Below are 26,724 nucleotides of genomic sequence, written 5' to 3'. Positions count from 1 at the left end.
GTTATTCAACTAATCACAAATACATGTTGTTGTTTATCTGACAGAGAAAAATATTCTCTGGAGCAGGATATTAGGGAAAAGGAAGAATCAATCAGACAGAAAACCAATGAAGTTCAGGTAAAAACTATTTATCATCAGTAGTTTTCATGTTAATCTAAGTAATATGTGGCAATTTAGCATTTTTTTCTGTTCTATCATTCTTTCTGTCATTCTTTCTTGGGATTTTCCCTCTAACTGGCAGAAAAAGATTAATTTTACTGTTTTCCATCAGAAGTGTTTTCATCTGATGCTGGTTAATACAAGCATAGTATGTGTGAATAGTTGGGTTGTCTTTCTTATTAGTGTTTAACTAACATGTAATTTAGGAAATCAGTGTTTGCAGAGATTGGTTTTGATAATTAGGATAACTCAATGCAATGTGCTCCTTTTCCTTCTTGTGAGCAGTGATTTATTTCCTGATGTCTTACACAAGTTCCTGCAGAAACAAAATAGGCCAGTGCAGGGTGTAGCCTATATGATATAGAAAATATTCTGAATTTTGCTCAGTTCTTTCTCTGTGGCTGATGCTTCTTTAAGACAACAGCTAAATACGAGTTACAAGTTGTGGAATTTTCTTCAGGAGCTGCAAAATGATTTAGATAGGGAAACGAGTAACTTGCAAGAGCTGGAGGCTCAAAAACAAGATGCCCAAGACCGCCTGGATGAGATGGATCAGCAGAAAGCCAAACTGAAAGATATGCTGAATGATGTGAGGCAGAAATGCCAGGAAGAAACACAGGTGGTAAGTGGATGTTAATTTTGGACCAGCTCAAGAGTAAAATGTCTTCTGTTGAGGGAAATTCTATTTACTTAATGAATAAACTTTATTTTCTTGCCATAAATAGCAATTTTTACACAAATACAGAGGTCTAAGAAAGGATTTTGCCATCCTTTATACCTTCCATAAAGGTCATAAAAGAAAGGTTGAACCTGATGGTCTCCAGGAGTCCCTTTCTACAGGAATTGTTGCTCTGAGAATATACTAAACATTGATTCAGCCTGATAGGGCAGTTGAAAATCAGTTGTCCTAACCCATGAGACAGCCCATGGCAGTGGGGCTGGTTTTGATCACTCTGAATGTCATCAGGATTGAGTTTTCAGGTGGGTGCAATTGCCAGTGGAAATAGGATGTTACCTTAAGTTAGAAACTTCCTGTGTAAGGAAGTCAGAGAAGAAAGTGTATAAGGAAGGTTATAAGCAACTCTGTAATTTTAATTCTTAAAATCAACATCAAACTACTTGATAAATGTTTGAATTGGGACCAAGTTCTGAAGGTGAACACCTAGGAAACGAAACTAAAAAAAAATAAAGGTAATCAAGCTTTTGATTACCTTTATAAGTAGTGGGGTATTTCTCTGATTTAAAATAGTATTTCTAGGTTTTATTGAATGTGCTTTTATCAAGGATTTTGTGTAACAGCAGAAGCAGCTTGCATTTCTTCATATTAAGTTCTAAAGATTTTCCTTAGTAGTTGATAGGTTGCTGTACCACTTTTGATTACTTACTGTAAATTCACCGTTTAATAAATCCCATTTATTCCAAATTTCTCTCTGACTTTTCTACCGTGTTGTTTCAGATTTCATCACTAAAAATGCAGATTCAGTCTCAGGAATCAGATTTAAAATTACAGGAAGATGACCTTAACAGAGCAAAAGCAGAGCTGAATCGCCTGCAGCAGGAAGAGACTCAGCTAGAGCAGAGTATCCAGGCTGGGAAAGTGCAGCTTGAAACAATAATCAAATCTTTAAAATCAACCCAGGAAGAAATAAACCAGGTATTCACTGCACTTTATACAATTTTTTGCTTCTTGAAATGAATTGAAAAATGATTTGTCAGAATGGAAGAAGTCCTGGTTGGTGAAATAAGCCTTTTTTTTGGGTGTTCAGTAGGGAAATTCCTGGTTTGAGTCAGGAAGCATTCAGTTCTGTTGGGGATAAAATGCAACTGTCAGGCACCAGTGTTTAAGGAGACTGTAAAAATGACAGTGCTCGTGAGTGTGGAACATGCTAAAGCATTTTTCCTTCTCAGGCAAGAAGTAAACTCTCTCAGCTGCAAGAGAGCCATCAGGAAATGAATAAGAGCATTGAAGAATACAATGAAGCCCTCAATGGCATTCATGGTGGGAGTCTGACAAATTTAGCAGACATGAGTGAAGGCCTTGGGCAGACAGAAAGAAGCAATTATGGAGCTATGGTAAAAAACCCACTGTTATTTAATATATTTTACACTAATGAAGCTTCTGGCTTGCACCTTATCTGAAGTATTGTTTAGCTGGTATTTGGCACGTGGTGGTGTGGATTTGTAACCTGTCACATGTTCACTCTCAGGACAGAGGTGGGGCTTTATTTCCAGTTTAATGTTTCATTTTTTCTTCCATTTTTTCTTCTCCAGTTTACCAAGGTGAAACCTTCTTTTGCTGAAAATTTTCCTTTATCATGTATTTCCATCTTATTTCCAAAAGAAACTCTACCAATTTCTAATTTACATTGAGCTATATTTATTACATATCTCATGTTCCCTTTCGGAAAGGTTGGTTCTCTCTTAAATAATTTCAGCATCATCTTTATAATTTATTGTGTTTTTCTTTAATTAGCGTTTTTTCCCAAATCATAAAATCTTTCAAGTTCTTAAACATTTTTCAAGTTCAGTTTCTTTTGGGTATCTAATGTTGATTTGGGTATTAAATATTCCTCTAAAACACAAGAATTTTCTTTTGTTTTTAAGCTCGTTTCTTGTCTTAAATATGACAAGATAAAAGTTGCATACTTGCTTGATTCTGCTTGCACATCTATGTTGGCCCTTCCTCATTATGGAAACATGTTGACTGTTGTAAGCACAGTATTTGCTATGGGTTTAGTATGAAATGGAATATATAATGTGTTAGTAAATATTTACCAGGCATTGCTGCCTTTATGCAGTACTTTACACTTGCTCTGTAAAAACAAACTGCACAAAAGAACAGTGTAGGTAAAAAAGAACATTGAGAAACATGTACTAAAGGTCTTAAAACACTTTAGTGCTTAATTTCTGTGCTTGCATGGCTTGCATAAATATATTTAATTTCCAGTGAAAACTTCCAGATGTTTTCTTGCAAAACCTAGGAGTCACTTACTGGCATAAAACACCAGTCTATGCTCATAGCAATTTTTTAAACCATTGTGCCACTTTCCTGTTTCTCAATTCTTCCTTCCTCTTCCTTCTCTCCCCACCTCCCTCCTGCTGTTCTGAGAAGGATTAATTAGGATGTTTTCATTTGCATCTTGTAAAGGGATGAAAGGAATCCTGCCTCTTTCTGCTGTTGGGGGCAGTGTACGTGGGTGGTTGTTTCTGGGTATTCCTGGTGCTGGGATGGCTCCCCTTGTCCCTGGAATTCTGCTGTGCAGCTGCTCTCTGCACTTGGGCTTTCATCAGAGACCTCCAAACAAGACCCAAGCCAGGGGTATCATTCAGTGAATGTCATGAAGAGGTTCCATAACTTCAGTTTGCTGCTTGTTCATGCAGGGTGTTTTCTGCAACTTGCCAAATGTAGATTTGGCCTCTGCTGAGAAAGCTCTTGTCATCAAAATGTTGGGGTGACTCTTCTGCACGAAGTGCTTTATCATGGAAAATCAGTATTTGGAGCTTTAAGCTCAAAGATGAATTAAGAAGCCATCTATCTGACTGCTCAGTAGTAATTTGTTGTATTTGTAGTGCACAGATTATTTTTGTATCCTTTCTTTTTAAGTAAGTGTCTTACTTGCAGCTGAGCTATAATTGCAAAGAATTTTTTGATAGCATGATGTTTGGGGTTGGTTTGCTTTTGTTATTTAAGTATTTGAGAGATGAATGTATTAGTATGGGCAACAGTTTGACATTTAATTGCTATTTGTATTATTTGTACTGTTATCTTTTGTTGTGCTGTGTAGCCTTGGAGTACACATTTCCTTCTGCTGTGTAATAACTTCTACTTAGAAGTCACATATTCAGTAAGTTCTTTAGGAAGTAATTTTAAAGACTGTTAAACAGGAACCAAGATAGCATGCAATTTCTACTTAATGGGTAACTGGGCATTTTTATTTTTATCATGACAAGCTGTTGTGATGTTTCTCCTCTTAATTTTTAGGATGATCCGTTTAAGAATAAAGCCTTGATGTTTACCAATAATACACAAGAATTGCATACAGACCCATTCCAGTCAGAAGATCCTTTCAAATCTGATCCATTTAAGGGAGCAGACCCCTTCAAAGGCAGTAAGTGACAAGTGCTTATCTAGGACCTTGAAGATCAATGTTGAGTAAATTATGTTTTCACAAACTTATCTTGTTAAATAGATAAAATAAATTGTTTTTCTCTTTTGCATAGGTGACCCATTCCAGCATGATCCTTTTGCAGAGCAGCCACCTGCTCCAGCAGGTAATAGCCCTTTTTAATGACAGGAGAGATGTATAAACAATTTGTAGCCTGACACAAAGATTTACAAACACAAAGGAAGCATAAAGGTTTCCCTGGCTTCAGATTTTTGGTTTGCATGTGGGACCATAGAAACCCAACAGGGTGTGCATTCAGAATCAATATGTTTAATGAGAAGTGTGTAACTCTTTATTAAGTCTGAAAGCTTCCTATAACATGTTCAAACTTAGTAAATACCCTCTGTAGAGAGATCTCTGGAAGTCTGTCAGATTTGTCAAAACATTGTGTAAGAAAAATTGAATCATTGAGTGTGAGGTCAAATATGGAATGTTCCTTACAGACATACTACATTGTATTTTCCTTTTCCTGCTCCTTTTAGATCCCTTTGGAGGAGATCCCTTTAAGGAAAGTGACCCATTTCGTAGTTCTGCCCCTGAGGATTTCTTCAAGAAACAGGTGAAGAGTGACCCATTTACCTCAGATCCATTCACAAAAACCCCCACTTTGCCCTCAAAGGTCAGTAATTTTTAAATCTACACTTAATAGATTTCTTTACTATTGACAGGCTTATTGTCTGAAAGCTAAAAGGAGTCAAATAACACAAAATACTTTTTCCTAACTGATGAAATATCATTAATTGTATTCTTAAAATGTAGCTATGGATTGTTTAGGCAGTCAGCAGTGTTCTCTCTGGTTCCATGATTACCTTCATGGTGATTGTACCTTGTTCTTTCAGGTGGTTATTTTTCCTCTCTGTTGGGAATTTCAAAGCAGCAGCACCCACTCATTCCCACCATTCCCTCCATCCCATAGATTTTGGCAGTCACATAGAGAATGAGAGGGAGGAACTGCTCTGGCTAAAGGATGCCTGAGCCCTCAGCAGACTCTGGAGCCAGCACAGGGGAGGGACTGCACAGAACACATTTCTTGTAGCCATACTTGCACTTCTGAGCTGTCCTGATGTCCATGTGTGTGCTTGTTTGGGGGGGAGTATGAATTTTTTGGTTTTGTTTTTATTAGTATTTTCCTCATCCTTATGCAATTCATTGAGTGTTGCTACCCAAGACCAATTTCAGACTGTGGGAAGTTAGTTTGTCTTGCAGTATAGGATTGTACTGAAATAAAAGCTGACTTGTCAAGCTGAAGAGCAGCTATAAAAACAATCTGTTTAAAAAGAAGCAGTATACAGACTCTGAATTATTATTAATATAAATGCATGACCCAAATATTCTGTCTGTTGCTTAAAGACAAAACACTTCTGGGTGTATTTTCATATTTTGCCCTGGTAAGTAATGTTGCATATATTTCAGTGGGATGCACTTCTCACTTGTACCTATTAGTGCACTTGGCTATCAATAGCCAAATGCACTAAAAATGTAAATTTCATCTAATCAGTTGATTTTATCCTGCTCTGTCCACTGAATAGAGTGGTCTGAAACTGGAAACTGTTTGTCTTAAAGCAAGAGATTTTAATAGGCATGAAATGGTAATTGCACAGTTCAGCAGAAAAATAATTATGTATATCTGTTCTTATTTAGCCTGACCCTTTTGAAAGCACTGATCCTTTTACGTCTTCCAGTATCTCTTCAAAAGGTCCAGGTAAGAAATAAACATTTTATAATGAGGTATCTTTTTTATGAAAGAAGAACCAAATATAAGAGTTGAGAATAAAGAGTCTCGTGAACCATTGGCAAAAAGCTTCATGGTCTTGTTACAAGTCATGAAGGCTGTCTGTGTAGCACTATATATGTCACTGTTTTCTTACATTTTCCCTCCAAACAACTGCTAGAAAACCTGTTGTTTTGTGGAATTCTCTTTGAACATCTCCTCACAGGTCAAAATGCAGGTGTGTTTTAATCACCTGCCTAGTTTTGTGCTTCATTGGCACCACCAAACGCTCCTTGTAATTCTGAAGTATTATTCAAAATAACTTTTTTTTCTGCATATCTGTTCCAGATCCATTTGGAACACTGGATCCATTTGGAAGTGGTGCCTTCAGTGGCGGTGAAGGATTTGCAGACTTCAGTCAGATGTCAAAGGTAAAAGGAAAGCAACTGTCCTTTTAAAATGTATGTACAGACACTTTCTAAAAGAGTGTAATATGATTGTAACTTTTTAGCTGACAGTCTGGTTTTGTTCATTTTTTCCCAGTCAGCCTCACCAGCTATATAGCAAAGAATTTTCCAACCATGTCAGATCTGGCAGTGTATTACTAAGACTGGTAGATGCAGTAGGGATAAATAAATTTTTCACAAATATTTTCAATTACCAGATCAGGAGAATAAGTTAACTTCTAGTTTTAACTTGTAAGAAGAGGCAGTTGTTGCAGATACTGATATATTTCAGTGTCCAGCCTTTGTCTAAGTCCTGGAATTTCCTTCTTGGTTACTTCATGATAAGTAACCTGACTTGTTTCTAAGCTTACCATAAAATCCTTAAGGTTGGATAAGGCCTCTAAGACTGAGGCTGACTTTTAACAAAATACTATGCTACCAAATAAATGTAACCTAGCCTTACTTGGCTCTTAAGAGTCAGTCATTCTCTCCCATGTTTTAAGTGTGCAATTTCTGCTCATTTTAAATAGCAGATGGAGAAGAAGGTTCAGGACACACATGAAAAAAAATGGATAATTGGAAAGGTCTTGGTCTGCTTTCCTGAGGTGGAGTTTGGAATTGAGTTCACTCAGTGCCCAACTCCTTACATGAGTTCTACAGTGACACTTGAACACTGTGGAGTAAATGTTAGCAATAAAATAGGTTATCATTTCACTTTGATTACATTTCTTGGTGATTTTTTTCCTCCACTAACTTTTACTGTTTTGGGGAGGGTTTTAGCTCTCCACTAGATGGCAACAGCCTTTACCAGTAGACATGGCTGGCTTGAGGTAGAAATTTTAGCAAAGGTTTGAATGCAATTTTAACCTTTTTCACAAAATTCCTCTTTCTTCATTTCACAATGATAGATTTCCCTGCATGGCATAATACTTGTGTGCTTCTTAATCAGTAGGAGAGTCCTTTAGAAAAGCTGTCTGAATATAGGAAGATTTAAAGACATGCTTTTGGACATTCCCTAAGGTTTTGACTAAAAAGTCAAATACCTATGTGTAACTTCAGAAAAGTTTGGAATGAAGTTATCCCTTCTGCATTGTTTCTCCAGGTTCTGTCATGGTTCTGTTTATTAGAGTGAAGGTCAGGCTGTGGTATGACTGTTCATTGCCAAATAGCAAAAAGTAAAGTTTTACTTCCTTTTATTTCCTCATCAACTTTTTTTTGCTAGGACTAAAAGTTCTAGATGTGCTTAAATGATTAAGAGCATAAGGTCTTTGAATGTTTATGGAATCTTAGCACCTCTGTCATTGGGCATTAGCCTCCTACACCACTGACAATTTGTGTATCTGCCCTCAGGTTTTGAAGTTAATGCTTTTCCTTGACTTAACCTGTAGCTTCATCACACCACAGGTATCCTCCAGTGTGCTTACATTCTTTTTCTTTTCTTTTTTTCTCATGTAGTCAGTAGCTTCAGACCCCTTTGCCTCCTCTTTTGGAGGGGCAGGATTCACAGATGACCCTTTCAAAAGCAAATCAGACACACCAGCATTACCACCCAAGAAAAATGTCCCTCCACGACCCAAGCCACCCAGTGGTAAGGAGGTTTTCTTCTTTTCAAAGCTGCTTCTTTCAATTTACAGTGTATTGCTGGGTATAAGAGCAAGCTGACAGTCTGCTGTGTCTTATATTTCAACCATGGAGGAAGATGTGAAGTTATTGGTAAATTGACAAAATTATCAGTAAACCAGACTGAAACTCTTCAAATTGGAAAAGAGATTATGAGAGAGTGTTATTACAGATCTATAAAATCACATGTGGCAGGAAAAAACGGGGGAAAACCCTGTATTTTCTAAGTAGGCAACATATAAGATTAGTAAATGGCATCTTTAAAGTAAATAGTAATTTGTATGGTAATCTAAATTCAGGATTTATTTCTATGTTTGCCAGAGAATATGGTGAATGCAAAAAAGTTCAAATAGTCTTAAAAAAACTTCTAGATAATTCTCAGAAGAAACAGAGACAATGGGGTGTCCCAAAAGCCAAAATACTGGCTCCAGCTCCTTTGTAGCTGAGTAGCAAGGCAGCATGACTGTGGCTGCATCTTTATCTTGTTTTGATCTTCTTCCTGAGGCATCTGCCACTAGGTACTAACAAGATCAGGGTGCACAGTTAGACCTGTCCTGATCTGGCTGTCCAGGCAGGATTATTCTTCATTTGCACATTAATGTGTGAATTCAACAGAAAACACTTTCTGAATAGATATGATTTTGTTCCTGCTTCAAGTCCATTATTTATGGAAATCTGGGAGATACATAAATCTCATGAATTGAAAAGAAGATCCCTCTTAGTGGAGCTTCAATTTCTGTTCTCCCTGTCGTTGTTTTCAAGATATTCAGCTACCAGTGAAACTGTTTAAAGAACTGAAGCCATGTAGTTTCAAGTCTCCTTTTAACAACAATGGCAGAGTTCAGTTGATATCAAGAGGGAACTTTCAGTTGGCTCAAAAAAACAATAGAAGCTAGGTGCTGCTTATGGATAGGCACAGAATTTTGCACTAAGCACATTGATCATCATGTATTTATATATCCACAGACAGTATTAGGAAACAAAAAGAACAGAGCCATGATTAATGTCTCCTGCAGTGTGTGGAGTCTCTGCCTTTCTGCTGTGCATTTTGGAGCAGAGCAGGCAGCCTGTTTGTGACAGGTATTGTTGATCTGGCTGGTTTTGCAAACCACTTATTCTAGAACAAACTCCTTGGATAATGTGAAAAGTGCTTGCTTATTATCAAGGTATCCTTAATGTCATTACCTATCCCATAAATTGATCCAAGATATGAAAGATACCATTTCACACAGTAGACTTACAAGCAGACCATTGCAGCAATATTAGTTTGTTCCTGTTGCTGTGATTGTATTGCTTAAGAGATGATGGTGCACCCCAAAACCCTAAAAGCAACAAATGAGAGGATTTTTGTTGGTGAGTATGGACGCAAAGTTGTCAGGAACTACTCTAGGATTGTGGACAAGCCTTTAAGCAGTTTTTTCTATGCTTGCTTTGTGTATTTTCTCCTATTTTCTACTACTCTACTAATGAGTTTTCAGTAATTAAAAAAAAAAACCACATAATATGTCATGTTGACAAATATCAATCACTAGGACAGGCATGAATAAATGGAGAAATAGAAACACTGAAGGGCATCTTACTTCATATTGTGAATGATGTTACTTTTCTTTACTTGGTTTTCAAGGAAAGAATGCAAGTGGCCATCTTTCAAAAAATATCTATATAAAATATTTTAGAGTTCCTAGGGCCTCTATAAAGTTGGACAATTCCAATGAATACTAGATATACCCATGTAATCTCTTGTTAAAAACATGATTACTCTTAGCAAATGCAGTGTGATAGTAGCAGAAAAGGTGAGTACTGACTCACCTGCATGAGGCTTTTTGGGTTTCTGTGTCCTCATTCCCTCTTTTGTACATATTGAGGAATTTGGGGAATATTCAGCTGTACTAACATGTTTTTAATTTAGGCATGTGCACTCAGCCTTTAATCAGTTGGTTAAAAATGGTTGAAGTGTGCCTCTTCCCCCCTTCTAGGGAGATAGAATATTTGTGAGGTTCCGTGCTCTACCAAAAGCAAATGTTGTTATGATAAAATAGGCTGAGGAGGAAACAACAGGGTTTTTTTTTAAAGCAAATGTGCCTCATGTGTTTATGCAGTTTTACTCCTCCCTTCCTTCCACAACTAAGGCAATCTTCAGTGGTTACTTAAAGCATGAGAAATTATATAGTAATAAAGTGTGATTGTAGCAAGAGATACAGGCAGAAAATGTGTGTTAGAATGGGCTCAGCAAACAAACAACAGACAAGAAGCTTCCGTTGTTTCTTACCTTTCTTATTGGTCTCTTAATTAAAAAACAAGTAAGTGATAAAGATCTTGCTGAAGGATGAATAAATGCTAATTATTACCAGACAATTTGTAATTTGCCTTTCTGTTCCATGCTCATACTCTTTTTAGTAAAACCGTTCTTTCTGTTGGGGGGGGGTTAATATTGAAAAACACTTTTGTGGTTTGGTTGCATTTTGGTAGGCAGGTGCAAAAGCTCTAAAAGGAAACTTTACTTGTCCTCAAACCTCTGCACTCAAGTAGAAAATATAAATACGTTTGCAGAGCATTGGAAGCTGATTTCCAAGGCTTTTGATAGTGGAAACTCAAAAGGATCCAGCAGGGATTGTTCTTGATTAGCCTTGATTTGGTGCTTTTCTTCATGTGAAGCTTTTGCATGTGACATGCCAACACTGTGTGATGTCCCACTGAGGGACTGCACAGTGTCCTGGACCAAAGTGTGCCACAGTTCTCACCTTGCCCATGGCTCTCTGTTTTGTCAGATGAATGAGGAGTTTGGCATTGAGTCTCATTCCTTCATGAAAACAAAGAGCAAACAGAGCAAACCCTTGCAGCTGAGCACAGGAGCAGGGAAACACTTAAAATCATGGCATGTCCTGAGTTCAGAGGGACCCATATGGAGCCAAACTGCTGGCCCTGCACAGGATGCCCCAACAGTCTCACCCTCTGAAAGGCTGAAAGCATTGTCTGAGCACTTCTTGAGCTCTGACAGCCTTTGGGCTGTGCCCCCTGCCCTGGGCAGCCTGGGCAGTGCCAGCACCCTGAGGGGAAGAGCCTTGCCCTGAGCTCCATGCCAAGCCCTGCCACAGCTCCAGCCCTTGGTGGCCTCCTGTCCCTGGCCCAGAGCAGAGCTCAGCCCCTGCCCCTCTGCCTGCCCTGGGCAGGAGCTGCAGCCCCCAGGAGCCTCCCCTCAGTCTCCTGAGCTCCAGCTGAACGAGCCAAGGGCCCTCAGCCGCTCCTCAGAGCCTTCCCCAGCTCCGTGTCCCTCCTCTGGGCACTCTCCAACACCTTTGGATCCTTTGGTCTCATGGTGCCCAAAGTGCCCCAGCCCTGGAGGTGAGGCCACCACAGCGGGACAATCCCGTCCCTTGTCGGGCTGGTGATGCCAGGCCTGGTGCCCTCCAGAACATGGTGACACTTTGGGCTGCTGGGGCACACTGGTGACTCAGATCCAACTTGCCACCAACCAAGGACTCCCAGGTCCCTTTCCACATGGCTGCTCCACACCCTCTCATTCCTCAGTCTGTCCCTGCATCCAGGACTGCCCTGGCACAGGGGCAGCATCTGGCACCTGACATGTTAAATTGAGGATTGCCCAGCCCTTTCTTTTGTCAAGATCTCTGTGCAGCACATCTCTGCCTTCAAGGGAGTCAACAGCTCCTCCCAACTGCGTGTCATCACCAAACTTACTTAAGTCTGCCTTCCAGTCCCACATCCAAGTCCTTCATGAGGAAGTTGTAGAGCACAGGTCCTGAAACGGAGCCTTTTGGACACAGCCTGTGTTTACCATACAGTGACAGTCAGAGCAAAAGGCCTTCAGATGTACCTGGAAAGGCCTCTAGAAGCAGTTTGTGGTTCAGGGGAGCTGCTCTCATACCCAGGTTCTGGACACAGTCTTTGCACAGCGTGTACAGAATCTTCTGTGCTGCTGCAGGGGTTGTCAGTAGCAGGATTGCAGGGGGTCATCAGGTCTGGTCCTACACATCCCGACCTGTTCTGCTTGTAAAGTGAAATTGGGTTGTTTTGGTTGGTTTGTTTGGTTTTAGTTGATATTTGGTTTGTTTCACAGCTGGAACATTGAGGAGCAGCTGTGATCTGAGTGTATTAGCAGATAATGTCACAACTCTGGCTGGTATCAGGCAGGGATAGGGAAACTCTTCTTGTGTGGCATGGGTTAGGCACCCTTGAGATCCCTATCTTTCCCTTCTTGAATACTGAGATTAAGAGAGGCTATGACAATCACAAGATTATTTAATTAGGTTTGTATCTTGAGTAGAATCTCAGCTTTATGCTAGTTTTATTTATCATAAATAATTTTCTTTCTTACTCTATTGTTGACCAGTCTGTCAAGATCTTTTAGATGTTTCAGAGTCCTCATCTGATCCTTGCTTGGTCTAAGAGAAATCTCATGTTTGTTTTCATGGTAAAATACTCTACTGAGTATTTATTCAGTAGAACTGTTTGGAGGTTGAGTGCACAGTCTTTAAAGAGAAATGGAGGAAGGTTAATAACTCAGTGAATCCCAGTAGAAAATAACAAGGAGAAGGTGTTCTAGAAGGAGCAAACCTAGAAACTAGTGTACCTCAAAGCTCCAACTTACTGTTTCATGAAGAGATTTGGAACATCTCTATCTCTGTCCTATACCTGGTTTAACATTCTCTTTAGATTGAGGAAGATCAGCCAAGAAAAAGTTCTTTAGCTCTTCTACAAGACTCTTCAAATGAAAATTCCCAAGAGAACGTGTGCATGTTCTTCAGTGAGGTATTAATCTAATGGACATTAGGTTTCAGAGGGCTCTCCTAGGACCTGGCTGGAGTAATTTGATGTTCACCAGGTGCTGCTGGAGAACTTGCAGGTTTCTTTGGAGAAGAGTGGAACGTTTTGTAAATTTATTGATGTTATATCTTGAGTAATGCTCAAAAAGCACTAAAGAAATGCCACTGCTTTGTGTAACGAGCTGTGATAAACAGAAAGCAAATAATAGTAAAGTATCTCAGCATTCTTAAACAAAGGTGCCCTGTGACAGGGATCTACATTCCACTGCACGTTATTTTCTCAAACTCCCTAAAACATTGCTGAGTTTTGTAGATTTATAAGTACATTTCATTTGCTGGCAGAGGACTGCCTGTGGTGTTCAGCACTACCAAACTTCTGGTTGCTTTTTATTTCTTATGCAGGCTCTCAAGCTTTATGGGACTTGGGTGTAATTAAGGATAAAAAAATATGAAAGAACTGGTAGACTGAAACCTGTCAGTTAAAATGGCTCTCGTAGGTTCTCACAGATTAAAAATTATGTTTTCTGCTGTGAGCTGCAGATTGAAATCAGTCAGAGTTCGCCGCTAACTAGTTTCTAGGTAAAAGTTGTTGATTACAGAAAGAGAGAAACAGATTTTTTTTTTTCTTTTTCTTTTTTTTTTTTTTTAAAGTACAGGAAGTTGCTGTGTGGGTGTCAGTGATTGGGTTATAAGTAAAATGCTCTAGTGCTTTGATCGTGGGAGCTGTTGCTTATGCCCCACCCTTACCACTTCCTTTCAGTGCAGCCCCATGCATTCCACATTGCGGTTATAGCAGCGCTGTTAACCAGTGAGATTAACCACTACTGACAAGCATCTGACACATTACTCTCTATGCTCTGGACTCCTTGTCAGGCCCTTGAGTTCCTGAAGGAAGCCGCTCTATCCAGGGAGGATGAGCAACACTTGACCCCTGCTGTTCCAGAGTTCCTTGCCCATCGAGGTAGCAGCACAGCAGGAGTGTGTGTGACCTGGATTCCAAGGGGACAAGGCACACCAAGTTGTGGGATGCACTCAGATCCCAGTGATACCTTGCATTGTCTTGGTTTTTACCACCAAGTATCCCCCTAGGCCTCCTTAGGGATGGGAGAGGTAACACACACCCAAGTGGCAGAGAGATCATTTGGTGCCTTTAGGGCTGCTGGTGCATTCAGTGACCCACAGCCCATACCCACCACTCCCTATTCCTGCATGGTGCTAAAATGACAGCACACAGTCAGTGTCACCAGGTGACATCCTCCAAACGAGGGTTACTCTGCTCAGCTAATGATGGTTCAGGTGCACGTGGTTGCTGGAGAAGCTCAGAGACAACATTTTTTGCCATCGAGAAGTTCGGATGAATGTGATTCTGCCTTAATCCAGGAGTGATGGATGAAGAACCCAAATTTCAGGATGCATGCAGAACCCTAGAACTGGCAGTAGGTTCAAAATGGCTTCTCATGCAAAAGTCACCCTGAAGCCTCCAAACTGGTGCCCTCAGTGTTTCCATGACTTGTGCTGACAGCACTCTTACCTTTAAGATCCTTCCCATTCAAACCATTCTGGGGTTCTGTGATATTAGTGGAAGAACCTTCCCCACAGAGCAGTGTGAAACCTTCAACCTTTCCTAAATTTTTATTGCTTGCTTATGGTAGTTTTCACCTTTTTAACTATAAAAGAATAAAAGTCCTAAAAACACAGGAAGAAAATACACTTTTCAATTTCAGTGTGCTGCTTTCGTGCAATGATTATTTAGTAAACACAATTATTTTAAGAATTTTTGTTTTTAAAATAGATTTTAGCTTATGTAAATGTTATATATTATGCTATTGTATATTAGTGAATAATAGAGGTAGTGAATATTATATTAATGGTGAATTTTTTTCATCCTATATAAGAAATAAATTAGTGGAGTTACTTAGCTGCTATTTGAGAGAAAGGTGTTAAAATAAATTCCATTGGTAAATTACTATTCCACAGTGCATATGGGGGAGTTTGTCAAAAAACTTACAGCTTTCTTTAGTGATCCATTTATATTTTGTAGCTCTGGCCTATGATGGCAACTGAGTATTGGCTTTTCAGAGGTCAGTGGTTAACACCTCTCTATTAACCTTTTTGAGTTAAGAGCTTCAGTTTTGTTCTCACAGTGTTTTTATTACTTGTTACGGTTTTGAAATATTAAAATACTGAAAAAATACAGGGGACAGTAGCCTGCCTTGGGTTAGGAAGCATGACTGATCCCTCAGAGAGGCCAGGTTCTGTGGAGCTCCAACCTCAGTGCAAACACCAAGGTTTGCAGAGTGTTTGAGTGACTAGAAATTATTACAAAATAATAGTAACAATGTAACTGATCATGGATGTAATCAATCAAGGTGTTAGGGTTCAATATTTCACCAAATCACAAATTACAAGACTGCTAGATGTATTTTGCTGTCCTACAAAAAAAGACAGAAAAGGCTGATTCAAGCAAAATCTGGCTGATAAACTGTTTTTTCATCTTGCCAGTTGGCTGATAAGTGATATCTGAACATGCTGGTAGCTTAAAAAAGTGAAAAGGGGTCAAGGGTTTAAGATCTTAACAGGTCTTCAGGATCTTAATATTGTGTTTATTGAACCAATCTGCAAATGTATATCTGTGCTGAATGTTGTGACCCATCACCTACAGAAACCCTAATTCCCTAATTTGGGGTGGCCATCCTTTGGAGTGTGGTTGCAGCAGGTTGTTGTCAGCCTCAGAGAAGCTGGAAATGCAAGAAAAATCACCAGCAGAGCATCTTTTTGTTCTGTTCCTGTGGTGCAGGCAGCTTGCAAGGGAAATTGCAGATGGATTTGCCCATCAAGTGCTCATGGTTATGGAGGGATCTAAAAGAGCTGTTCTGATGGCACTTGGACCTCAAAGCTTTAGTGATTAAGATACCCAGATAATCACACATATGCAGACATGTTCCAGGTTTCCCTGGAGCAGAATTGTCCAGGTGAAAGTTTTGGATTCACTCTTTGGGGCTGGCTTTTGAAGCCTCTTGCTCCTTGTGTGTGTAGCCAGCTGCTGGCCCAGCCCAGGGCAGTGCAGGCAGTGTTTGTGCAGCTTCTGCTGCTCCCTTCCTTTGTGTTTGATGCTTCCTCCTCCTTCATGCCAACGATAAATATAGCTCTTTTTTGTATGTGTCACTTCTCTAAATTTAAGGCATTTTATGGTTTGACTGTTTTTTGCAATTTTACACTTATTTCTCATCTTTAAGGCAGCCCAAGAGCACTGGCAGTGCACATTGACCTTGTGTTGACACTTTCAGTGAGGTAAAGAAGGCTTAGATCTTTGCTGCTTTTTGAGCTGGACATACAAATGGGGTTTAGTAGTTTGTTTGCCTAAGATGTGTCTTCAGTGTGGCAACTAGATCAAAATTCAGACTTTACAATTTGTTCAGCATCTTCCTTATAAATGCAGGTCAAAGTCTGAATGCTTTGTCTTGTGCTTTTACTGAGTTCAGTTCTTGAAAGAAGATGATGTCTTGTGAATACTTAGTGTTAAAACACATCATGGTTTTGTGGACTTTTTTTTTTTTCACTTGCATCATATACAGTGTTCCCATGTAGAAATTAGCTCTATATATTTAGGCAGATAAATTTTAAAAGAAAGAAGCCATGTTAGATATAATGGATGTAATTAGGAACAAAAGAAAGGATTGTGTTAATCAGAAAAAAATAATGTAATATAATTGCCTTTATTTAATTTAGATTTAACTCTAAATTATGTGGATTTATTGAAGTTGTGGGTATCAATCATTTGATCTGGAGCAGGGTGTATAGAGTTCTATTCTTTACTCGTTGTGACAGGACAGGAGTGCTGGGATGTTTATTTGTGCATGATGCTACACACCTGCTTCCTTAGAACTTTTTCAGCACCCAGAGTTATTCACAAGTACCCTGGTGCCTGTTTACCTTTATTTTTTCCCCTCATCTGTAGCTGAGAGTGAGAAAATCAGCCTCAAAGTTGTGACTGACAGGAAAAGATTTTTTTATTTTTCATGCCTTCTAGAAGACCTGACAGTTGCATTAGAGCGCAGGCATCCCTTGTTGTGTAGGATAAATGACTCATGGGTGGAGCACCTGCCTGGCCACAAACTAAAAATTCCATTCACGCTTTGATTCTCTTGTTTATGCTGGCTTTCTCAGAGTAAAGATATTTCAGTACTGATGGTTGAAAGAGGTTGTCCAGAAGCTGTTTCAGAGCAGATTGTTGGGCTGAACGTGTAACGATTTCTCACCTTTCAAGAAGTTTGTAGATTGACAGAATGTTTCTCTTAAGCAGAAGTTTTCGGTGAACTCAGGGTGCAAACTTTGCAAATATTGAGCAAAAACAGTTCTGAGGGGGTTTTGCAAGGGAAAGCTTCTCCCTTCTGTTACAAAAAAAGATGAGATTTTTTTGCAAAGAACATTATCAAATAGTTGAGTTTCAAATAGCCCCTGTTGAAGACAAAGACCTTCAAGTATTCTGTAGGAAATTTAGTTTATGTAGCTGACATTCAGGCAAAGTTTGAAACAATCATTTTTTCTGTGAGTTCAGTTTATGAAGGTTTTACTCTGCATCACTGGAGGAGCTGGATAATCTTAGCAGGATGGTGGAAAACATGCTGAGTAAGTTGGGAATGAGATGTAAATTTGGTAAACTGCCCAGAGAAAGATGTGCTGGGAGGCACCTGAGGCTTCTTCTGCCATGTGAAAAAAGAGGAGAGGTGGAAGTCCTGGGATTATATGCTCAGGTATGGACTTAACTCACCTTATTACTCCTTATCCTCTGCAGCAAAACTCTGATTTCTGAAAGGCTATTTTTCAGTTTAGAAAGTATCCTGGAAATGAGCCCTTGTTTAGTGAAAGTTTAAAGCTGTGTCATTTCCACTCTCTCCTGTTTGCCCATGAGCATGATCCATTTAGGCTCCAAAGGCAGGAAAAATGCTGCTTCTCATCATTTAGCAAGATCTTCTTCTAAGCAGAAAGTCAGGCTGAAACATAGAATATTGAGACAGTTCTAAATATTTCACTTCGTTGTCAATATCTTGTAATTCAATAAGACAAATTTTGTGTTTGCATCCTATCCTTGAGGTTATATTTGCTTTGAAATATAGATCTCAGCCCTCCAAAGTCAAGTTTGCTGTGGGGTATGAAATTAGATAAGCCCTTTGTATGGGTGGAGTTCACTCTAAGTAACAGCACTTGCTGTGGTAAACCATTTTGTTCATCATCTCTTTTTGCTGAAGTGAGTCCTCGGTGTGGTTTGGGTGCACCACTTGGGTAACTGCTGAAACTGCTGTGGTTTCAGAATAGGACCTGTTTTGCTTTTTTCTGAACTTTTTTCCCCTGAAACTATTAGCAGAAAAATCAAATAAGGGTTACAACTGTTTGCCTGCCATACCTCAGAACGATGAGCAGAGTCATGTGCAAATACAACATTTTCCAGCAAATGGAAGGTTAATGCAATCTCAGTTGTGACTCTATTTTGCAGTATTGCAATTTGACCAATGTCCATCAGTGCAGCTGGTAACCTTTTACTGTGGTTTGGGTACTTTTGCTTTATGTTGTGGAAAGCTCATACTCACATTCTTGACATACTAAACGTGGGATTACAAAAATCTTTGTGCAGTTAATATGGGAGACTTACACTTGGTGTAAGTCAGCAAAGATATCAGAAAGATAATGCTGGTGTTGTTCTTACTAATTTGTGACTGATAAATGAGTCAATTTGAACATCTAACTGAACCAAACAAACTTGTGCCAGGCCTCAAACCATGTTTGCAGAGTGTGGCAGGATAAAGTAAACGGTGACCAACATAGAGAGGGCACTAAAAGAGAGATTTGGACTTGGACTTGATGGTCCTTGTGGATCATCAGCTTTGTGGTTGATGTATTCACAGTAGGTGCTGCCCTTAAAATTGCTCTGCAAAAGATAAACCTGATTGCATAAGGGTTTCCCTCTCACTTTTTTTTTTCAAAATAGAAAAAGTACCACCCTATTCTCTTCTTTAACATCTAAAAATCTGAAGAAAATGGCACTCAGTGTGTAAAATGAAAGCTTCAATATCATTAGCAGTAACTCTCATTATATGGTGACATTTCCTCTACAACAAAGTGATTCTTTGTGATCTTTTGTGAAGATGAAGCACAAGAAACCCTGATGCTCTGTGCAGGTTCAAAACCACCCAGGGCTTTGTGCAAAAACCTTAAACAGGCCACCCAGAAAAACCAGTCTTGCTGAACAAATACGTTGCAAACCCAGCATTTGTGTTAACAGTCACCAATTCCACAAAGTGGTTTCGCTAGCAGAAGATTTAACTTAAGAAAAAAGCAGCTTAAAATGGGTCAGTTTTACCTCCATCAATCCAAATTGGTTTTGGGCAATACAGGGTGAGGTATGAGGGGGAATTTCCTTGCTGGTAACTGGCAGTAGAGGAAGGGGAAATAACCTGGAGGGTTCTTGTTTTGCCTTGACCAAAAGTTGGAAATGCAGATGCTTTAATTCTCTTTGTAATTCTCCAAGGACAGCTTGGATGGAGCTTGGAGCAACCCAGTCTAGTAGAAGGTGTCCCTGCCCATGGCAGGGGGTTAAAACTGGATGAGCTTTATGGTACCTTCCAACCCAAACCATTCTGGAATAATTCTATGACTCTAATTTAAAACAAGTTCAAATAAGTTGCTCTTTTCTGTGGAGCATTACATACGAAATGCTGAGTTGCTCATCCCTTGCCAGGCTTGCATGTCCCCTGGCGTGGGATGGCTGTGGCCGTGGTGAGACCTGGAGGCCACCAGGATGGGCAGGATGGAAGTGCAGCACTCCTTTCCAGAGAGCAAAAGGTGCCCTGTGGAAGAGCAGCTGGGACGAGGGAGGGTCTGTGCCTGTGAGGAGAACAGTTTCCTGTCTAGTCTGTCACTAATTTCCATGAAGGACAAAGCTCTGGCCTGATCTGCCTCTCTTTAGGAGTCACACGGGCCATTGCTGCCATGGGGATCTGTATATCCACGTCACATTATCCAGTACTGAACCTTGGAAAGTAGTGCTGGGGTGAGCTTTAAGACATCTCCTTTATCTTCCAGCTTCAAGGCAGTGTTACTTCTAGAAACTTTCCCAAACCTCGTGGATGTGTTGATAGAATGTCTCCCAGAGCAATGGTCGTGGCCCCAAGGCTGCCAGGGCTCAAGAATTTGGACAACTCTCAGGACAGGGTGGGATTGTTGTGGTGGCTCTGCAGGGCCATGGGTTGGGCTGGATGATCCATGAGGGTCTCTTCCAACTGAGCATGTTCTCTGATTCTATGAATGTTATAAGTTCCCTGGGCAGTCTGTTTTAAAAGTGTGAATTTTCTGATGTGAATCTCTTTTGGTCCGGTCTAAATCCATTCACCTTTTTTCCTGATGGAAGACTTGCAGAACTATGATCATGTTCCCCTCAAACATTCTCAGGACTAAACAAATCCAGTTCTACCTCCTACTGCACGTGCCTTGTTTTCCATGTCTCTCTCTGTCTGCTTCTTCAGCTGGGGACTTGCTTGCTTCCCACTTCGCGTGCAGCTCAGTGCCTGCCAGTGGTGCCAGAATTGCACCTGAGTCTGACATGGACACTGCACTAATGAGGGTCTGTGTGATTCCCTCAGCTCCATGTAAACTTGATTCCCTCAGCTCCATGTAAACCTGATTCCCTCAGTAAACCTGGTTCCCTCAGTTCCATGTAAACCTGATTCCCTCAGTAAACCTGGTTCCCTCAACTCCATGTCAACCTGATTCCCTCAGCTCCATGTAAACCTGGTTCCCTCAGTAAACCTGGTTCCCTGAGCTCCATGTCAACCTGATTCCTTCAGCTCTGTGTAAACCTGATTCCCTGAGCTCCATGTAAACCTGATTCCCTCAGTTCCATGTAAACCTGATTCCCTCAGTTCCATGTAAACCTGATTCCCTCAGTAAACCTGGTTCCCTCAGTTCCATGTCAACCTGATTCCCTGAGCTCCATGTAAACCTGATTCCCTGACCTCCATGTCAGCCTGATTCCCTGAGCTCCATGTAAACCTGATCCCCTCAGTTCCATGTAAACCTGATTCCCTCAGTTCCATGTCAACCTGATTCCCTGAGCTCCATGTAAACCTGATCCCCTCAGTTCCATGTAAACCTGATTCCCTCAGTTCCATGTCAACCTGATTCCCTGAGCTCCATGTAAACCTGATTCCCTCAGTAAACCTGATTCCCTCAGCTCCATGCCAGCCTGATTCTCTGGATACCCAATTCCCTCAGCTCCCTGTCCACATGAGCCTCTGACTTTGGGGAATAATCCAGCTGAGTACAAGGGAGGATGGCTCTGGGCTGGCCCTGGGGCAGGAGAGGCTGAGCTGGGATTTACTGGAAGCTGCTGAATGGGTCATTTATTCAGTGCAAGTTTGCTGATCTTTATTTCCTTTTGATAAAAGTATTTCCACACATCTGAGCATATATTCTGAAGTTCATGAGCATGTACCAAAGTACTTTTTGAAAAGCTTCCAGGCTGTGACTTAGATGTGCCAAGAACACTCTGAAATTTGGGGGTTGATTGCATTTCTCTGTGCTTTCCTAGTATGTATATCATAACAGGAATGAATGACAAGATTCCTATTAAATTATAGTTCCAATGATTGGATATTTCAAAGCAGCTCTATTGCTACAAATAATGTATGAAATTCAGGTTATTATGCAGAAAGTTGTAAGTATTGGTTTATTTTAAGAATGTTTCTAGATGTTCCTTTATCAAGTACATATTGCAATTAAGAGTGTTCCCCAAGGAATATTTTCCCTGGAAGCTGGACAAATACTTCTCAGGAGCAATCTTTTTTTTTTTTTTCTAATTAGGTAGGGCAGGAGGGGAAGAAATATATTTGTCTGTTTAGTTACTTGACCTCACAAAATAGTCTTTAGGCAAGGGGAATTAAAAATCAACCCTTGAGGCTGTAATTGCAACAAATTAAGTATACATATAATATTTATGAGCATACACAGTAATTCCTGTGATGCTGTTGTTGGGGTGGAATATTAGAACAGTCACCTACAAAAGGTGGGTTGTGGAGCAAACACCCCAGAGAGAGGTGATTTCTTAATCAGCCTCCTTTTTTTGTCTATGTGGTGGTAGAAGGATGAACCAATTCCAAGAAAAAAAGCAGAATGCAGGCATTCTGTAAAGTCACAGCTAAGTTACTCCTCAATCCCATTTAACATGACTTACCTGTAGTGATACATGGTTTTTTATTTTGTTTTCTATGTAATATCAAGCTTAAACTTGAAATATCTCTAATCCTGGAAAATCAAAGTCATACTTTTCAATTTTTTTTTCTGACCAAATGTCTTTATAATGGGTTTCATCATTTAAAATCTTGATGGTATTAATATTTTGGTATGTGTAAATAAATAAATCCACTTAAATAAAACAACTGTTTTAGATGATTTGCACTGAGAAATGAATACCATTATATTGGGTTAAATTTTCACCCACCCCAGGAAGGATGGATGATGCTTAAGTGTATGAGCACAGTTTCCTATTTCAGGGCTTTGCATTGTCCATGGTAAGTAACTTCTCTTTTTCTCCTTTTGTTTTGTTTTGTTTTTTCCTAAACTTTCCAGGTAAAAGTACTCCTGTAAGCCACCTTGGGTCTGCAGATTTTCCCAAGCCCCATGATCCATTCCAGCCATTTGGGGCTGACAGCAGTGACCTGTTTCAAAGTAAAAAGGGGTTTGGGGACCCATTTAGTGGAAAAGATCCATTTGCTCCCTCCTCTTCAAGTAAAACTTCTAAAGACTCTTCCTTGGGGTTTGCAGACTTCAGCTCTGTAAGTTAAGTTCCTTGTCTCTGAGCAAACCACTTTCTGCTCTGCTTGCAGCAATCTCTGTTGGGTTTTTGTCTTACTGCAAACCTACTGTTCCCTGGCTTCTGTCTCTCAGTACCTTCATGCTGTCCTCATTGTTTTTGTATTAATATTTCTGTAATAAAAAGGTGTTATTTCAATAAAAAAGAAGTTTCCTACTAAATTTTCAAAGGTTTACGTGCATTTAAATTATTTTAGTACAGTGTGCCTTTACTCTCCAATTCTTTGTAGCAGAATCTGTGTATTGTTTTTGTTGCATGGAGGTTGCATTTTGTAAACGGATTTTTGGGAGCCAATGATGTAAAGACTCAAAACCAATTGATGTTGAACATTGCTCTAGCAATTTCACCATATCCTGAGAAGCAAATCCTTGAAGGGAAAGTTTCTAATAAGTGCTTGTAACTGTTTGTGGAGAAAATTCTGACATTTGCTGTACATGATGGAATGTGGTCATAGAGAGACACAGAAACTGAGACAGAAATTGAAAATTTAGCTGTTGAATTTTGTTCCTGTTACTGATGTTGTAGAAAAGACAGAGAAAACAAAATGGTTTTGTAGAACCAAATAGAAAGGTCCACGCTGCACTCCAGAAGACAGTCCCAGAAGGTTTGAAAACAAAGCCAGGTCCCCATTCAGTTAAAAATCCCGGGGTTGCCAAAGCCTGGCTTTGCTTTTAGTGCTGGAACTGGGAACCATTGCAAATGCAATGGTGGTGTGGTTCTTACTGCTTCCATGAGTGGATGGAATCTGTTCCATCCACAGCCTCAGGCTTCTTCCTCCTCTCACATGTTTTTGTTTTCTCATGTTTGCCACGCAGTAAAATTGAATTTACTCTGTTCCTTGACTCTGCTGGACACAGGTCAGTGTTCAGCAAGGGGAGATATTTAAGCTGAATCTTTCAGGTTGTTTCTTTTTAATGTTTTGAGGGGTTTTTTTCCCTAGTTATTATTTAATATTAAATGTGTATCACTTTCCTATTTGATATTGTTAGCTGAGGTCATCTGTGCAGATTTTAGTTGGCCTCAAGGCTTTAATTTATCACTTTTGAAACATCCAAGTTCAAGATGTGTGTTGTATGTTTGACCACAGCTAGTTGGATTTGCACAGTTCAATTCTGATTGTATACAAACTGGTGACATTCTTAATAAAAATAAGACACAAAACCTGCTTTATCTGAAGTTTCTTCAACAACATCTAATTTCTTCCTGCAATCAAAGACAAATGATGGAATGGAATGACTGTTACCCAGTTGTCATCTTACTTTCCAGACTGTTATTTCCTAAGTTAAAACATGATTTACTCTGAGTGATTGCATCAAATGATTGACCAAAATCTCTGATCCCAGTCCTAGTGGGTGCTCCAGGGTCAAATTTGCTGTGCCATCAAGCTCTCAGCTCAGATTAACTTTAGAAGATAAGGAACAAGTAGGAAAAATGAGATAATGAGCAGTGGCCACTTCATAATTCCTGTTAAATGGCATTTCATCAAATGAAATAAATTTTTTAATCAGTTTTCTGAATTAATTTCTCCTCCTGTCAGAACAAAAGAAATGTTGACTGAATTTGGCTGAAAAGACAGATTTGATCCCTTTTCTCCTCAGTTCATGGGGTTTTTTTCCTTTTCTATGACACAATTATGCTGCTACACTTGACAATTTCTAATCCTTCTGTAGGATGTTTTAAATTACCTTGAAATGACTGAGAATATTGTGCTTCTCATTGCCTCATGCTTGGCAAACTTTGTTCATAATGGAAATGAAAATCAGTTTGACTTACAGAAGGTTTTTGACATCTGCTTTGAATCCATGGAATCTGAGAACAGAATCATGTAGAACTGAATAATCAAACAGCTGATTTTTAATTGCAATCCTGGACTGTTGCAAGAAAGAAATGAGAACCTTCATTATATTTTAGCAGGAAAATCTGATGCTTTTTTCACACGTTGGCAAATCCATGCACCCAGAGTTTATGCATATTTTCATTGCATCCTTAACTTTGTTGCTGTCATTAAATCTGATTCATTGGAACAAAAGAGTCTTTGGGTAGCTCAAATTTCAGGTATTTCTGGGTTCCAGCTGCAGTTTACAGAACAACAAGAAAAGCCTTTTTTTTGGCCAAGAAACAGAACCCTTAGCACTGAGCTTTTTGTCGTGGTACAAGCTGGAAATTCACTACACACAAACCAGTGGAGATTTTGTGATTTATCAGCCTTGCTGCAGTCTGCTGGTTTCATCTGTGCCCTGGCTCTGTATTTCTGAAAAAGAAAAGGAAAGGAAGGGTTTAATGCAATTACACATACAACACATTTATACACTTGTTGAAACCTTGAAAAAAATTGTTATTGTATTAAATTACCTGTAAATTACCTTTTTATAGACAATCTGTGGCATTAATGAACTGTTCTGTATTTATTCCACTACTCAATGGTGAGAGTTACCTCCTGAAAATTGAACTTTGTGCCAACTACTTGCAATAAGGCACATCCAGATTTGTTTCCAATGAATCACTTGCCTATTTTTCCTTTTTTTTTTTTCCACTCAGCACTTTTAACTGCAAAAATATAACTTGTGTCCCATAAACAAGTTATAATTGAGACTCTCATAAACTTTGGAAGCCTTGTTCTAGAATGGAAGCCATAGAAGTAAAACTGGTTTCTCAACATTAAAAAAATGCCCCAAATAGTCTGACCAAAGTGTCTTATATATTTCTGAAAATAGTAACCATTCATTTTCCATCCCAGCTGTTGGATCTGCCTAAATTCCTGGACTAAGCAGAGAATTCCTGCTTCCATTTGTATGTCTTTACCTTGAAAAAAATAATCTATTTAAAATCATAATGAGCTTTTCAATCTTACTGACATTATTTAAACGAGGAATGTAGAAGGGACTCTCCATTTCAAAAGTAAAATCTCAAAAGGTGTTACACTTCTATTGCATTTCAGTAACATCAAATGCAAAGATTCTCATCTAAATTTTACAGCAATGAAAGCAGATCCATTGCATGAAGAAAAGTAGGGTTTTTGCATCAAATCATCTCTAAACTCATACTGGGAGAAAAAAAAAAAAAAAGAATGATGGGCATCCAGAGGCATGATCAAATTATGAGTAAATGAGAATTGGACTTGGGTTAAAACAAATTCAAATAGGCGGATTTATTCCAAAATACATAAAATCCAGAAATTACAGATAGGCTGCAGAGTGGAGGAGGAGGCTGGGGTGGGACCATCACGGTGTTTATGTATCTAGGCAGGGTTTAGCACTGCAGCTTGCATTTTACACTCAGTTCAGTATTTCAGCTTGGTCTAGGCAGGTGGAGCTGCAGCAGGCTGTGCTCAGGGTCACTGTGTTGGAATTTTTGCAGTATACATCCAGCTGAAATTTTTCTCCTCAAAAACCCTTCAAATAATATGTTTTCCTGCACACACACTGGAAAAAAAAAAACCAAAAAAACCTCCAAAACAAAAACCAAAAAGCAAATTTTAGAAGTGGGCTTTAATGCAAACATTTGCATGCAGCTGTTCCCATCCTCCTCCTCCTCAGCAAATGCTAAAATTAGCTGGGAACAGATTATATTTGAGTTTGAAATTGCTATGATTTCAATTTAGAAAATTCAGAATTTGTTAAAAAGTTCAAACAAGCAAACTTTGGCATCCTTCAATTGTAAATACTAGAATATCATTTTAATTTTGAACAAGTTTTGCTGCCCTGTGTTTGGGGGAGCCCAAACAGGTTTAGGAGCTGAATGTTTTAAAGTTTGATATTTTCTTAGTGTTCTCTGCTGAAGTAAATTGGATTCTCTCACATTATTTCTTACTGCTGAAACTGTGTATTTTATGAACATCAACAGAAGCACTTTGGGTAACTTTTGATTTGGTGATGGAACTTCCCACATGTCAGCAGTGTCCAAAATCACTTCTCAAACCCCTCACCCTTAGCAGGAACCACCACAATAAAACTCTCTTGTGCAGTTCCACAAGAAT

The 26,724-nt window shown here is 39.4% G+C and overlaps 1 protein-coding gene across 4 annotated transcripts in view; it reads left to right on the top strand.

Moving 5' to 3' along the window:
* Nucleotides 1-26,724, top strand: part of EPS15L1 (epidermal growth factor receptor pathway substrate 15 like 1) — a 45,687-nt gene that overhangs the window by 13,555 nt on the left and 5,408 nt on the right. For 2 of the 4 annotated variants that reach the window (XM_064396602.1, XM_064396604.1), the window contains 11 exons: nucleotides 45-117; nucleotides 620-781; nucleotides 1,616-1,813; nucleotides 2,068-2,232; nucleotides 4,142-4,268; nucleotides 4,381-4,431; nucleotides 4,808-4,944; nucleotides 5,967-6,027; nucleotides 6,385-6,467; nucleotides 7,938-8,070; nucleotides 22,505-22,710. In XM_064396602.1, the coding sequence (XP_064252672.1) occupies nucleotides 45-117; nucleotides 620-781; nucleotides 1,616-1,813; nucleotides 2,068-2,232; nucleotides 4,142-4,268; nucleotides 4,381-4,431; nucleotides 4,808-4,944; nucleotides 5,967-6,027; nucleotides 6,385-6,467; nucleotides 7,938-8,070; nucleotides 22,505-22,710 (1,396 nt within the window). The remainder of the gene's footprint in view (nucleotides 1-44; nucleotides 118-619; nucleotides 782-1,615; nucleotides 1,814-2,067; nucleotides 2,233-4,141; nucleotides 4,269-4,380; nucleotides 4,432-4,807; nucleotides 4,945-5,966; nucleotides 6,028-6,384; nucleotides 6,468-7,937; nucleotides 8,071-22,504; nucleotides 22,711-26,724) is intronic. The other 2 variants (XM_064396603.1, XM_064396605.1) reach the window with 2 other exon arrangements.

The sequence above is a fragment of the Passer domesticus genome, chromosome 21, assembly GCF_036417665.1.
Source record: "Passer domesticus isolate bPasDom1 chromosome 21, bPasDom1.hap1, whole genome shotgun sequence".
In the NCBI taxonomy this organism is placed as follows: Eukaryota; Metazoa; Chordata; class Aves; order Passeriformes; family Passeridae; genus Passer; species Passer domesticus.
The sequence above is the reverse complement of the archived record's forward strand: the minus strand, read 5'-3'. Positions and strand labels throughout refer to the sequence as shown.